At 43.8% G+C, this 16,609-nt stretch overlaps 1 protein-coding gene across 1 annotated transcript; it reads right to left on the bottom strand.

The window, feature by feature from the left end:
- Window positions 1-1,471: 1,471 nt before the first annotated feature.
- Window positions 1,472-15,787, bottom strand: LOC142960593 (protocadherin alpha-C2-like). The gene is made up of 4 exons (XM_076102501.1): window positions 13,238-15,787; window positions 10,760-10,818; window positions 8,002-8,087; window positions 1,472-1,883 (listed from the first exon to the last, which is right to left on the bottom strand). Exons 1-4 carry the CDS (start codon window positions 15,785-15,787, stop codon window positions 1,576-1,578), a joined length of 3,003 nt encoding a protein of 1,000 aa, XP_075958616.1. The 3' UTR covers window positions 1,472-1,575.
- Window positions 15,788-16,609: the final 822 nt, after the last annotated feature.

The raw sequence follows: 16,609 nt of genomic DNA, 5'->3' as shown, positions 1-16,609 counted from the left end.
CGGTTGCATCAGCTGCATGTAGGTTCCCTATAGTTACTGATCCCTTTTCACGCATTGCTAAAACACAAGCGGTAGCACCACAAAAATCTGTTACAACGTAACCTTAAGTAACAACTAAATACTTAAGCAAGCAATAAAGCAGGTGCAAATGATACAAAGTCACACAGTTGCACTCACTAACAGTAAAGCAGGAATCTTTTTTTTTTTCTTCTTTCTTTTTTAACACATAGCGTGTTTTTTTTCTTTTCTTTAGTAATTCCATTCCATTTTGCAACTTAAAGGACTATATCGCTCTTTTGGGATGTTTCTGCCCATTTTCTACAAATTACACATTTTCACAGTGTGTGTATTCTTTCAATCAGAGTCTGGTTCATATTCAATACAACGTTGAAATCCACATTCTGAGACTTGGTTGGCCGACATAATTCATCACGTCTGCGTCTTTTTGCGTGAACAATAGCTGCTTCCCAAGACACAATGATCTGCTTTGGAAAATATTAGCAGTGACGTAAAGTGGCCTTTGTAGAGAATGAATTTAAACATGCAAAAAACAGTTTTGTCCTTTAAGAATGAAATATGGATTCTATTTACCAATCGTAATTTTTATGCCAATCTGGTCATCTACAAATCCATGTGGTAGATACCCATCAGCGAGATAATGCTTTTACTAACTGGCTACTCATCTGAAATCTTAATGTTATAACTAGTTACAGCCGTAGAACTCCCCCCTTGGTACGGTCAAATTTAGTAACTTGCTAATTGCAAATTAACTAGCAGTTATGAAGCCACTACTTTGTACACTAACCTGGGAACAAACTTGCGCATAGTTGGTGCAACCCAGTTCCGGGTCCTCCGCCTCAGCAATGTGCTATGTTACACTGAAACAGAGCTCTTTATTTGTGTGTGGTCCTGTCTCAGCCACCTCTTTCTCAGTGTTAATTTCATGGTACATATACTGTATGCTGTTACTTTTTCATTTTTTATAAATTTCTTTTCTTACAAAAGACCACATTTTCTGAATTTCTACAAGGCCTCCTCAATACTAAAGACAAAAGCCTCTGTTTCATTTGACTGAGTTTGGCTTCCACTTCACCTGCGACTAGGTGAGTCAAAAAGGACGGGTGGGCTGCATAAAGACAGATATGCCAACACAGGCAGCCTCAGCTGACAATGGTCAGATACAAATAGTACACCCTCTCAGGTGTTTTTGTTTTTTATAATACAAACTGGGGGGAGGGGTGTCAGCAAATCACAGAAAGGCTAATCGTATCCAATAAAACCCTTTCTGTTTTAAGTTGGTCCAGTGTTTAGATGAAGCCTGTCTACTAGGATCATTTGTTTACCTTTTATGGGCTGGGTAGTTAAGGGCCAAATGAGCCAAGAAAGAGAAACATTTGTTTAGCAAGCTCGCAGGCCTCGTCTAACGAGGGTTTAGCCACTGTACAATGTCGATGTAAATATGGTGAAAGGAGGCCCCCTCGGTTCTACAATATGCATTTGGCTTTTGTTTTTTCTGGCTCTGTAATTGGGATGGTAGTTTGTTGGTAGCTCTGTTTGCAAGTCACCCATTCTCTTCTAATCATCCTCATCCTTTCCTTTATCCTTCTTGTCCTTCTTGTCCTTCTTCTTCTTTTTCTTCTTCTTGGCGTCCTCCTTCTTGCCAAAGCTTATGAAGTCACCTTTGTCGTCCACAGGGCCGGCGTCATGGCGAATAGAAATGATGGCTGGGGATCCGGGGATGATGAAGGCTTCGGGGGGAATCTCTCCGGGCTTCAGTTGCTGAGGAGGGCAGTAGCTCTGTCCGGAGGCACCGTACCTGAAGTGCCAGCTGTTGCTGTCGACTCCAGCGCCCACTGGGGGTGAAAGTTCACCACCATCTCCGTCTACACAGGTATGATGAAAAAAATCATGTCAAATGCCTTCATTCAATCTGCTTTGATAGACGTCGAGGGAAGTAGGCTTATTCACTTTCTTGAGGAATTGTTCAATGCTTTTTGTACAAATCAAACAAACAAGATATAACATGTTAGTTGTTCCGCTAGTTTTTTTAGCTAATCAGCTGCTTACATATTTACCATCTACATACCAGAGCGGTACTGATCTTCTCCGCAAGAAAGCAAATAAGCGTATTTCCCAAAATAATGAACAATCCCTATGAGTATCGATTCCACAGTAGGTCTTTACACAATCTATATTTTGATTGATGGCAAGTGGTAAAAGCAGGACAGTCCATTCTGACATGGATTTCCCAGAGGTAAACCCCCCTTTGCTATTATCTTACTTGTCATGAATCATTTTCAGAAACAGAATCGGCTAGAATAGCTTACTTTAATACTAAGTGTGTACACACCCAAGGAATTTGACCCCAGTATAATTTTTTTAATTGTTTTGACTGTGTTCGCTCCTGCCAATAAACACATATGTTTATGTGTGAAGTGCTTTGGGGATTGATTGATTAGCGTTGAGTTGTTTTCCAAATTTCTCAACAGCGCAAGGACAAAATGTTTTAGTTTATTGCCAAAGATTTCCAGTAACACTTTTAGAAATGGAATATCATCTGATGGGAAAGATTCAAAAACATTTAGTAGTCCCCGAAGGTTCATCTCCTGGGTTATACTCCCACTGCATTCAGAGATATTGAACGGTATTTAACCTCTGTATTTCGTTGCTCTTAATATAAATGCACAGGAATAGACATACGACTAAAAATAGGGACAACAAAGCTAAACAAAGCATTTTACTCCTACAAACATTTACCTTTTTTTCAATAACTGTCACGCATTGTACCCTATCTAGACTTCATTATTTGGTCTTTGAGACGTTCATAAAATCTGACATGTAAGGAATAATCGAAATCAAGCAAAAGCGTGCAGAGCAATAGCCTGACGATGAAGCGATAGCCACAGGGAGAGGATATTTACAGGACGGCAACTCAGCCGAGACCACTGGAGGGGGCCAACCTTTAAACCGGGAGATGTTTAACTTGGCAGTGTGATTTGTATTTGTATTTGGATGATGGCAGTAGCTTAATCCTTCTCTCATAGGAGGCCAGAGACAGGGATTCAACCTTTACTGCTCAAGCATGGATGTGACAGAAAAATGAAAGAGAGCAAGTCTGACAAAATATGTTGGAAAAAAAACCCTGTCTATATGTAGAAAAATGATTATGTAAATTAAAAATAAGACATAGCTATTAAGGTCAAAAGGTTAAAGAGGCCAGAAAGAGAAGGAAAGAGGATGAGATAAGAGGCGAGAGAGTGAGAGAGAGAGAGAGAGAGGCAGAGAGGCAGTAAGAAAGATGGGGGTGGGCGTGTTTTGTAGACACGGTGCTCTCAGGCTCACACCAGTTCCGTCTGCACTGACCTACTTTCCGTCTGGATTTTATTTAGATCAAACACAGGCCCTTACAAAAAGATTCGGTTAGATTTTTCCTTTGTAGGCTATTTATGACTTTGCTGGAGCACTGAAATGGTTTCAAATCACTGTCCCATTGGGAAGTACATTATTTTGAAAACAAATGAGCTCATCGAGCATGAGAATAAATTATGAGTGCAGACTATAATAAGAGCAGATGTAACGGACACTACCACACTGCTCAATAGTCAGCTCGGCTGCTGAACGAAGAGCATACAAAGAGCGCCGGACACCTTTTTACAGAGTGCTACTACATGTTATTGAGCTGTGACTCATTTAAATTTGATTGTATATTAACTCTGTAAATCATTGAGGTTTGGCATATTGCAGGCAAGGTCAGATATTGTGTCTTTTGGTAACGAAGCAGCAGCGTACCATTGCGACAGGAACACAGACACACATGAATAATTTGTTTTCTATACTTATAAATAGAAGTATCCATTTTTAAATTACATGAAATAATTAGCATGTGAAGGACCTGGATGACTGTTTCAACTCTTGGCTGCTGAGGAAAATCCAGATTTAGCTTAGCGTTGTTGTTTTTTGTTCTCTTTTTTACAATTTTGTCTCATGTTACACACTTTTTAAATGCAAACAAGCCAATTGCTGCTAATTGACCGACGTAATTTAGCTTATTCAATGATTAATCAGTGTCAGATGTTATTAGTTTATCTTACCATTAGTGGAGTTAATGCTGTAATGCTAGTCTGTTTCTGAGGATTATGACATTTGATGGTACGGTCTGTCGGTCTGTATTTTAATCTGGGTATTAAAACCCAGGAAGAGGATCTAGCATTTTAAATAATTCCCATTCATTGGCTATCAATGGTTAGGTAACGGAAGATGGCTTCTCGTGTGGAGGAGGACAAATGTGCTTGAAATAAACTGAAGAGACAGCCGGTGAGTTAAAAGAAATGTGCAGAATACTGTGAGGCAGAAAGTGGATGATCTTATTGAGCCAGTAATGCAGTGCATAGTATTGCTGTAAACAATGCACCTCCAATTTATGTAACTGACACACCATTTCCTGTTGCCTGATGCTACTATTTACAGGAAGTTGAGTTTGGGAATACTTCATTTTCTTGTCCTGTAATGATGGATGACAAAACAAATGCTTCCTTATTTTACAGTTCATGATTACAGGTTATTGAATGCAATCCTTTATTTTAAAACCATAGCATTGAGCCTAATCCAGGGCAGGCATTCGTACCTGCAGACTCCTTTTCACCATAAACTCAGATAACTTTAAAGTGAAAAAAAAGAAGTCAGATATAATTAAACCTGTACTGATTACTGGACTGGTAGCAAAGCTGCAAACCTGCACTATAATTACGGTGGGGAAAATTGTACAGTGTTTGGCTTATGTACGTGCACCTGGTCGGGCTCGAGCAGTGCATGTCCCCACGCTTGACCAACTGAGCTAAAATGTCAAGTGGCTGTGTAGCGTCTAATCAAGTGAATATTGTCCCTGCGTCTTGGGACATCCCAGGGCTCTCTGCACTGGCTGTGACAAATCCAAAACCCTGGCATTGTTAATTAGAATTTAATCTGATACATTCCTGTGTGTGTGTGTGTGTGTGTGCGTGCGAAAAAAATAAAAGCGCAATGAGCAGGTCACGTCACAGCTCGGAGGAGTCGGTGCAACTATGAAGAGCTTTGCTTCCCCCCCCCCCCCCCCCCTCCCTGTGCTGCCATTTCTCAAACATGGAGGATTATTTGTAACTTTGCCATTGCTTCATATTAGCCTATATTTCACAGCAAACGGATTATGGTGTAACCGCTGGTAAGCAGGTCAGTATACAGCTCCTCATGAGGAGGCTGCCGTGACACCTGGTGTAGATATGTGGGTGTTTGAAGCCTCGTCTCATCTAACCTGATGTCCTACATTTTAAAATAGGCTGTTATATCCTGTCTGGTTCCATCTAAAATGAATCCCTAATGCGGTTTGTCCTAATCTGACAGTCGTGTAGTGCTCGTGTAATTTCATGCGGTGCATCGCGTGTATTCTGCACGAGACACCGAAACCTAAACCATTCTTTCCGACTATTATTTCCTCTAAATTACCGCGTGCCCTCTTTTTCTCCCTAATACCTGCCCTTGCCGAGTCCCCCCGTCCCTTTTTCCGCTCCCTACTCCTTCCTTCCTCTTCTTTTTTCCCCCTCGTCTCCAAATCCTCCATTCAGAGATATGACCGGTTGCCATGGAAACTGCCCTCGCCCACTCCCTGCTGATGGAGGGTGCGGCTGCTGCAGCAATCTCTCAGTTAGACAGTGTTGCCAGGCAACAGGTCACATGGCGTTCCCTAGCAACAACACTACTGCAGGAACCTGCCAATCCTCTTAACCCTTCTCTTTCTCCATCCCCCCACACACCTCGCTTTTTCTTTTTTTTCCCTCCAATCCCCCTGTACGTGTCCTCTGCTCTTCCTCTCCAAAATTGCTTTTACTGGATCTCTCTTTTTTTCCATCTCTTAGTCCTGATAATAGCCTCTCTCCCCCTCTGGCATTAGACAAATGTCTCCTCATCTGCGCCACGGGTCACTTATGTAAACACCGTTTTGAGGGTGTACCGCATTTAGATGCAGCGCAGCGTATCAGACAACTTCATCGGGGTGACAATAACTGCAGACATGAAAATGTGTCACAAAAATGGGCTCCACCTCTTGATGCATACTAAAGAGGATCAACCTGCGATCCATCACATGTCTATAGCCTGACAAATGATTTCCTTTTGGAACAATGCACCCCTGAAAGGTCTGCAGTACGCTGTGCATTCTGCTTACAGATAATACTAGATTTCAGCCTTTACTTAGAGACAGCTTCTCATCTGCTCCGAAAAAAACACACATTTCTCTGCAGCAAACAGAGATACTGGGAACCGGTACAGCTCGTATCTCGAAACATTCCCCAGCTCTCTTTTCCACAGAGAAAAAAAACCTCACAGACAGTAAAGACATATTCTGTAACTGACTCTCGGAGTGATTGGCAGTGATGCTACCCTTCACCCTCTAGTCTCTATCTGTGTTCTAATTCCTGCAGCAAGACGGGAAATCAATGAATGGAAGCTTGGCTGAAGGAAGGAAGGAGGGAACAGCTCACAATGTTCCATAGACTTTTCGAAATCGGAGTTTCAAAAGTTTGCCAATAAACCAACAAAAGCTGTTAGTCATGCGCTCCGAGCCAGTGTTTCTGTGAAGCGCAGTTCATTTCTGAGGCCAGTTCTATTTTACACTTATGTTGTGCTACATGCCACACATTTTCAATGTTGCCACCCACTCAGGACAACTCATTTCTTATTAAAAAACAGTTTCCTTTTTCAGTCTGTAGCTCGCCGTGCTGCCAGCCGCTTTCATGGGAGGACACAGTTGTTTATCTGTGGCTCTGCATAAGGGCCCCGGGCTTTTTGGCACCTCAGCTAAGCTCTGCATGAACATCACACTGGAATTCAAGATCATGTAGATATTCAAAGCACAATTCTGTCAAAGCCCCAGTTTGACCATATCTGAACCAAAATAAAAAGGAGAATGAATTCAACTTCTTCAATTCAATATAATCCAATGAACACATTTGAATGTGTAATGTGTAGTTGTAATGGGCATTTAGGTGCGGTGATTTGATTTTTGCGCTTTGTTGCAAAGATGAGTACAGGTGCTGGTAGGCAGATAATCTTTTTTAAAATCTCTGCACAGAACACGGCTAGCCGTTTCCCCTGTTTCCAGTCTTTATGCTAAGCTAAGCTAACTGTCTCCTGTCTGTAGCTTCATATTTGGCATATGGACATGAGAGCTGAATCGATCTTCTCATCCAACCAACGGCAAGAACACTTAAAAGCGCATTTCCAAATTGTCAAACTATTCTGTAGTTACCATAACCAGAATGGTTGAGAGACAAATCCATGAAAATTCTGTTCTGTTCTGTTCTGAAAGCTCTGAGTTTCGATTTATCTGAATTACTGTCGTCATATTTGTTTTCTTCAAGGCAAGACAATTTGTCAAATTATCTCTCTACCTTAATTATAATTAGTATAGTAGGGCACTAGTACAGAGTACACATCATCTAAAAAACATTAGTCAACTCATTCACTTTTGCCATATACGTATGCTTATGTAGCGAACAAGGTAGTTCTTAATATGCCCTGGGAAGTGATAGGTTATAACCATCTGTCTAATAATGTAATTATTCGTTTTTTTCTCCAGTATATACAAATAGCTTCCAGATTCTACTTTTTAATGAACCCCAGGGTTGATTGTCTTCACCTGTTAGCTTCATCGAATGGGAGTAACACGAGTCACAAGTGCAGCGACAAGGACGAAAACACTTCCCACCGATTATGTTTTTGGCACACACAACCAGGGTACCAGAGGTTCAAATGCCAGGTGCCTAATTTAACAAGCCTTTCACCAAATAGCCTGGAGTTAAAGCCTACATATTACATAAAAACATTTCAGATCCTCTCCTTTTTTATACATTTTAAAGCAAGATCCATGAAAGCTTGCTCAGTCTCCCTCTGATCGAATGTAGTCAGTGTTCGACAGTGACAGTGCTCAGTGCTTTTTCACTCTATCCTGACTGCTAGTCTTCGACTCACCCGCGGCGCTGGACACAGTGGGCCAGTTCTGGACCAACATCCCCTGGGCTCCTTGCATCACAGAGGACTCCTCCATGTGGACCGAACTAAGAGGCAGAACACATCCAGCAAACTCAGTGAGACACATGCCATCTAATATTAATTCAGCCTTTGAAGCAAACATCGAGTCTTTATTCAGGGACATGACGTCTAGCTGTTTATCAGTAGTATAGATATTTTTCGAAAACCTCAACTGAAACGGTAATCCAACAGAAAAAAATGCTTAAAATGTCAAAAATGTATAGATACATATTGTTGTAAAGAGACTGGGTCTGGACATTTGACTGCGGAGAGGAAGACATTTTTAAAAGTGTTTCAAGATGACATCTGTTTACATATTCAATTGGGATACACAACATATTTAATGTATTTAAGTATTTCCAGCTGATCTTGTTACATATTTATATTTGAATAACTACGTGTATAAAAAGTAGGACACTACTAACACACCCAAATGAAAAATATTAAAATGTCACACCACAACCACAACATAGACTCTCAGGATGGCACAAAAATGAAGTTTGAGATGTTTTCTTTTTTCATCTAAAGTTTTTTCACGAGATGTGGAAACCCTGAGGGTGTACTTTTTGTTTTATTCGACTTAGCAGGGGGTCCTGCAGCACACTGAGCGATGGCAACATCGAAACTATTCCTTCTACTTTTAGTGTTAAGGTTAACTGACTATGTTTACAGGCAAAGTCATGTTCCACTTTTATTCAGAATATGACAATATTCAGCATAACTTGTATGCTTTGGAGGCTGTTCTCGTGCATGGCATTGAAAAGAATAAAACACAGTTTTGCCTCATGGGGACCTTTTAGGTTAATCAGAGTTTAATGGGAAATATTAGTGCAAGATACATTTTCAGTAGCTATGTCATCAGCTTAGTAGGAATATTGGAACTCATGCAAGAAGCATTAACAAGATGAATGCCACCTGTGAATAAATGAGCGCATGTTCATGATAATTGTAAATTAGTCAAATTAACGCCCCAATAACATCACATAAGGCTATGCGTCTTGCCCCATATCATTTAGCTAAGCTAAGACAACTGGCTTCATATTTAAAAGACAGATGTACGAAGGGTATAAATCTTCTCACCTAGCTCCCAGCAAGAGAATAAATTTGCCTATTTTCCTCAGTGACTAACTATTCCTTTAAAAACAATGCTGTAATAAACACACAAAGCTAAGTGCATGGGTGCAGTTTTCCTACGAGATATTTCCCCCCCCCCCCCCCCCATACATTTATAATGAAGATAGAGCTCATACTGTATAGGAGGACCTACCCTGACTGGGGCCTCTGCAATGCAGCACAGCCAGCATCTAACCTCAAACTGCAAAACACTGATGCGTTATGTTGAATAGGGATTTGCCATGAATATAAAACGGCCAAGTACAGACCGAGCAGCGTGGGTTTCAAGCTTTTCCATAAGCAAAGGTGCTGCTCTAATGTGTGAGAACACGACACAGATACTGGAGTTTTCTACACTGATTGACTTCAGTAGGAATGTGGGTCATTGAAGTTGTTGCTAGACGCCGTGTATAGTGTGATAGATTACAGCACGCGTGTGTCGGGGGTTACGCGTTGTTACGAGCCTCTCGGTGCCTGCGCGTGTTACAGGCACTGCCTGTTTGGAGATGGCAGCGGCAAATTGCGATGATGATTTATGTTAATCCATGTCATGTTACAGTGACTTGATGACATGATGCACATTATGATACCGTCCACGCCATAGAAATTAACACTAATATCCAATTAAATCAAACTTACACAGAGCGGAAGAGTGCACAACATGTGGAGGTAAAAGTCATTAGTTCCTGACGTTCTAGCTGTCCCCATGTCAAATTAGCAAAACACTTCATTCATTCATGTATTTCAATACAACTTTTGTGTCCTCGTCACAAGATGTAAGTGACAGACGTAGAAACTAAAAGCTACACATTTATTCCAATCATCAGATCCTCTTAATTTCAGTATTCTCTGATGTGCAGTAGGTAGCTAATGAGAATGCGATCTTTAAATCATTCTATAATTAGGATTTGGTCAAGCAATAAGGCGTATGAATCCATATCTGGAAAATCAGAGCGCATGCCGCTGAATTAACAAGTAGGACTGGAGTCCAAAATGCCCTCTGCTGTCTGGACTCATGGACAAAAATATAGAGACACACACAGAAAGGCACACATGTGTGGGGCAGTTGCACATGCAGACACTGATGCATGTGTGCATCTGATAATCTGAGAAAGGTCATAGTCAGCTCATTTGTCCTTCACGCTTCCTGCTTAAAGACTGTAACTGGGGGGAAGCGACGCTCAGAATGTAGATGACCTACATTATATTACACTGCAGAGGAGGAGTGCTAGGCATCCACTGATGGGAGCTGTAGATGGCCTCTTCCAAAGGAAGAGGATGGAGGTCCAAACCGATGCTGAGGGGCGACTAATCGTCCATTTCTGATCATAGCACACACTGATCTGCAGTATTTGGTCTTTGTTATCATTTTTTAATAGGGTTGAGGTGCAGGTATCTGTAAGAAATCTGATGTGTCATTACTTAGAGATCCCATACATAGCTGCTGTGGTAAAGGGCATTATGAAGGGGTCACTGTAGCGGTAGCAGAGACTGGGTGTAGACAGTGTGAGTCGGGATGAAAAAAGGTGTAACTTTTTCTAGATGATCACAAGTTGCAAAAGAGTTAAAGATGGAAAGTGCTTACCTCTGCATCCCTGCCCTCAAAGATGCAGAATATCGCCAGTCAGCATTCGGGGCTTTCGGCTGAGCGAGCAAGAGGTAGAGAGAGAGAGACGGAGAGACAGGATGGGGTGGGGGGGAGAGAAGAGGGAGAGAGAGACAGCAGGGAAGAGAGAGAGAGAGAGAGAGAGAGAGAATTTAGTTTGATCTCATACAGTGCAGAGCACAGGCTGGGCCATGGCCTCATCCATTAATCATGATACACATCCCAGCTCCGGACGTGATAGGAACACTGCAGTCGTGTCCCCCATTGCAAGCACACACACACACACACACACACACACACACACACACACACACACACACACACACACACACACACACGCACACACACGCATACATATTGATATCCACACAGACACAGAAGGACTTTAAAAAGGCCAGTGACTGAGAATCATATTGACCAGTTTTGGACAGACTCTCGCTCCATGGCTCTATGAATGTGAGAGCTGGGGGAGTTATGCCCTCTCCCTGAGTGCCGGGGTGTTTGAACAGACCGATGTGTCCATGTTTGTGTGGAACTGTGAGCATCTGTCTGCTCCAGATGAACCCGGGCTGAGTGCTTGCAACTCCCAGCAGTCCTCTTGTGAATTATTGCCTTTGAAAACCAATAAGCCATCATCGCCAGAGCAACCGCATCCTATAGGTCTGGTCTATATTAGCGCAGAGTGATGGGCAGTTGTATACAAATGTGGTATCGCAAATGTGTAGGATTTAGTGCAAGCCAATGTGTGGAGCAAAATTGGCTTCATCTGGCAAACTGGTTTCATCTTATTCCATCTTCCTTGCTTTGGAGATTTACTTGATTCTGATGAATATTTTCTGGACTATTGGAATGGACTCCCATTCATTCGCCTTTGATGATGGCCTAATTCTGCTGATGATTATGCCTTTAAATTCAAAGAACTATATAAGTCTGGTTCGGGGGAAACATATTTGAATGAGCTAATCTTTCATGGCCATTTATTATGCCTGATTATGCCTACTCGTTACTTTCCTCATGACTAGGTGCTGCGCACACTGACTGTATGAAATGATTAGGAACATCTGCATGAATGCTAAAGTCTGTCAGCATCATGTGGGTTTGTAGCCTTGGACCTCAAGAACACTGAATAAGAAAAGATGTGTTTAAGACACAGACCTGCTCGGGCAGTAGCAAGTGTCCTAGATGAAGACGGCACATTATGTTCTCCAGTTCGATTCAGAGAGAAGTGTTTTCTGCTGGTAGACCCAGCCTCTTTGAGTAAATCTAATTTGCAGGGCTGAGGAACACAGGCTGGAGGTTAATTTACACCGCTACACTTGTCTTGGTCAGAGATTTCCGTAGAACTGATGTACTGGTGGCTGTCACTCGATAATTTTAGATGCTGCAACCAGAGATGAACTCTTAACCTAAGGAGCATTTCAATTAAATTTAAATGATATTATTCCAATATTTGAACCACTAATCTCTTTAACCTAAGCGGCATAAAAGCAAAACATACCTACCCAAAATCTAGAGTCAAACCTGTGCTCCTTAAATATACAACTAATAGACGTCAACACTTTAGAGCTACATGATTGATGAACGCTAGGAATGCAGGTATGCAGGACTTTTTCACTGGTATAATTGCAAAACTGGTATAATGTTACATCTATATAAATAGTATTTTAGGTCTGACGCTAAGTATGGCCTAGCAGGTAGAGGCACTCACTGTTTCACTCATCTTAAATAGAGAACATTGTACTATTGAAGTAATGCAGCCTTTAAGATCAAGAATATAAAATGGCAGAAGGTAAATGCATATCTCTCCCATAATCAGAGGCAACAACTAGTCATGCAGGGCCTGTGATCGAGTCAATTAACCCCAACGGATCCAGTGTAACAGTTTTACTCACACATACATACCCAACCACACACACACACACACACACACACACACACACACACACACACACACGAGTCAAACCCTCTTGCACAGAGGATGAGCCAGTAGCGAAGACTACATGACCTGTTCTTAGAGTAGATGTGATGTCAACCTCGAACTGAAACACAAATCTCTGAATCATCAGAAAATAGCACAGGACCCTGAAAAGCATCAGGCCTGACACTAATGCAGTGTGAGTGCTGGGCCGGGCTGAGCGACAGCACAGTACGAGTGGGACCTGAACAAAGAGAATGAGGCTTGCAAGGATTCGATTCATTGCAGGAGGGGATCAAACTTGACATGCAGGAATATCGTCACCCTGCAGCAACACAGTAACACTGACAAAAATGACGACGATGCACGCTATTCTGTAACCTTAATGAAAAGTTACGTTAAGTATGTACTTTAAAAATGGTCTTACATTGTTTGGAGTTAAATCAAATGTAATTAAAGCCTCTAATTTGTAAACATCATGATTCATGACCTTCCAGTTATGTGGACATAAGGTAGGCGTAAAAAAAAAATGAATGACACACCTCTGGGCAGAGTTGCATGGAGGCATCGGGCATGCTCAGTCTGCGTACAAATCCACTCCCACTCGTGAAGAAGCGGTCGGCACCACTGCCCCAGGTGCCACTGATGGGACGTCCTGTGTTGTAGAACATGAACGTGTCACTGCCAGAGGTGGCTGTCAGGCAGGTCTTGTAGCAGTATGTCTTTGTTAGGGAGCCGTTCCCACGTACTTCGATGTAGTGAGGCTCCACTTTAAGGTCCCTCCGAAGCATCACGTTGTTATTAGGCTGTGCCCCGGGTGGGCCGCCGCCGCCGCCGCCTCCCCCGCCGGCACTCACGCTGCTGCTCCCACCATCTAGAGGGGGCTTCTGTGACACGCAGCACGGGGAGCAGGACCCAGGTTGGGTGCAGTAGGCATGGCAGCGGACGATGGCCAGCACCACCACAGTGACCAGGAAAACAAAGGTGGTGGCACTCAAAGCCACGATCAAGTACAGGGTCACGTTGGAGAAAAGCAGCGTGCTGTGAGGTCGGATGATCCGCTTGGGGTCAGGAGCCACTTTGGGGGGCACCTCCATGACAGCCACGTTGATGGTGGCGGTGGAGGAGAGACTAGGCTGCCCATGGTCCTTCACTAAAACGGTGAGAGCAAAAGAGGTGGAGTTGTCCTCCAGGATCCTCCGAGTGGTCCTGATCTCACCGGTGTGCTCGTGCACCTTGAACAAGTCCAGGTCAGTGGCCGTCTCCAGCACGTACACCAGCCAGGCATTCGGACCAGCGTCTGCATCGTAAGCCACCACTTTGGTCACCATGGCGCCAGGCTCTGCGTTCTTTTGTACCGTTTCCAAGGAGCGCGTGCCGTTGCCAGGAGGTTTGACTATCAGTGGCGCGTGGTCATTCTGATCCATGATGTAGATGTAGACAGTGGCAACGCGGCTGAGTGGAGGAATGCCCCCATCTTGGGCTTTGACCTGGAAGTGGAACTCTCTCAGTGACTCATAGTCGAAGGCTCGCAGGGCATAAGCCTCGCCTGTGTCGGCCTTCACAGACACATACGAGGTGACAGGGATGCCATGGTTGTTGTCGTTAAGCACTGTGTAGCTGATGCGTGCGTTCTCTTTGATATCGGCGTCTTGAGCTTTCACAGTACACAAAGAGGCACCGGGGGCATTGTTCTCAGCCACGTAGACGGTATAGGAAGTCTGTTCAAATCGCGGCGGGTTGTCATTAACATCAGCCACGTCCACCTGTATGGTCTTCTGGGAGGAGAGGGGAGGGTTTCCTCCGTCGGTGGCACTCAGAGTGACGTTGTAGGCATCGGTGGTCTCGCGGTCCAGGAAGGCTGAGGTAACCAGAGTGTAGTAATTTCTAAATGACTTGATCTTGAAAGGAAGGCCTGCTGGGATCTCCAAGCTCACCTGCTTGTTAGCGCCCGAGTCTCGATCAGTGACGCTAATGAGGGCCACTACTGTGTCTGCGCGGGCGTCCTCCCTCACGGGGCTGGACAGAGATGAGAGCACTATCTGAGGGACGTTGTCGTTCACGTCCACCACCTCCACCACTACCTTGCAGTGTGCCGCCACGGCCCCGGGGCCCTTGTCCATCGCCTGGATGTACATCTCGTAGGAGTTGGTCTCTTCATAGTCAACATTGCTCTTCACTCTTATTTCTCCGGTGTTAGTGTCCATGCTGAACATCTGCCTCACTCTCTCGGGAGTGTAGCTGCTGAAAGAGTAATAAACCTCTCCATTTGTGCCCTCATCCAGATCAGTCGCATTCAGTTTTATCACCAGGGTGTCTTTGGGCGAGTTCTCTAACAGTTTCACCTTGTACACTGAACTGTCGAACATGGGGACATTGTCATTCGAGTCCAGGACCCGGATATTGATTTTGGCCGTGCCTGTTTTCTCTGGCATCCCACCGTCCACAGCACTTAGAATTAATTGGTGGTAAGGCGTCTGTTCACGATCAACGGGCTTTTTGAGCACGAGCTCGATGTGCTTTGTGTTGAGGGAGGGTTTGTTAGATACCAGCGCAAAATGGTCGTTTGTGCTAAGCTGATACATACGAACTGAATTGGACCCAATGTCCGGATCTTGCGCGTTTTCAATTGGGTACCGAGACCCCGGTAAAGCAGATTCCGTGATTTCCACTTGATACTCTTCACTGGGGAACTGCGGCGCATTGTCATTAGCGTCCACGATCTCTACCTCGACATGGTGCACCTCACTGGGGTTTTCCACCATCAACTCCAGGTTGATGAGGCAAGTGTTGGATAAATCGCACAGTGCCTCCCTGTCGATCCTTTCATTGACAAGTAGTTTCCCGTTTTTGGGGTTGACAATCACGTAGCGTTTACCGCTGTTGGACGTTACCTTGATTTTCCGAGTGGCGAGCTTTCGAATATCCAGCCCCAAGTCAAGCGCCAGATCGCCGACCAGTGCCCCATTTTCTAGTTCTTCCGAAATCGAATATCGCAATTGTCCAAACGAAAGGCCACAAAATAAGGAAAATATCACAAAATAAAAAGGCACATTATTTCCTATCCACTTGCATATCCCCGCCACAGCCATTGCAAGCTCATAGGATCCGCGGACGGATTACACGCAGCCTTCCGCCTTTTTAGCTTGCAGTATCTTGCATCCCAACACCTCATTAAGGTGGACTAATTCGTCTCCCGGTAAAAGACACACACGCGGCTCATCCATTGTGTTAACCGGCTGAAGTGAATCCTCTCCAGCGCACCCATATTTCCTTTGTCCGTCATGCGCTTTTTTGTCTCCAATGCGCGCTGCTGACGGGTGTGTTTCCCTGTCGCCGGAGCTGTGAGATCCGTCAAGACTGTTGAAATGTACCCCAATAAAACCGGAAAAGATGTGTGTTTCTTTCAAAGTAAAATTATTAAAACTATTATTATTATTTTTTTTCTTTCTCAATCGGCTCTATTAGAGTGAAGAAAATGAGAATCGCGTCCAGGAAGCATGAACAAGCTCTTCCATTTTTTTCAGTTAGATGCTGTAATAAAGGGCTGGGTGACAGCTTGTCACGTGTTTAATCAAATCATAACTCATAGTTTCTTGAAATGTTTAGGCATACCGACCAAACACTTACTTTTACCGCATTTAGTTGGGTTTATATTGGCCATGCACCACGTGCCACAGCTCCATGTGTGTGAAAGATCAGCAGCATGCTATGACTGTTTATTCATATGAGATTTATTCTGAAAACGCTAACCGGAAGTATGTAATTGAATGTCGCTGACTTGACCTTAGAGGGGCGGTTTCCCACCCTAGCGCGCTCCCAGGATCCTGCTCTTCCCTCTCCACTGTGGCGCAGCTCCCCTCCTCCACACCCATTTTCCTCCTCTCATCCCTCCATTGCGATGTCGCTGTCGG

This window comes from Anarhichas minor, unplaced genomic scaffold, assembly GCF_050575085.1.
Source record: "Anarhichas minor isolate MPS153535 unplaced genomic scaffold, ASM5057508v1 ptg000027l, whole genome shotgun sequence".
NCBI classification, from domain to species: Eukaryota; Metazoa; Chordata; class Actinopteri; order Perciformes; family Anarhichadidae; genus Anarhichas; species Anarhichas minor.
The sequence above is the reverse complement of the archived record's forward strand: the minus strand, read 5'-3'. Positions and strand labels throughout refer to the sequence as shown.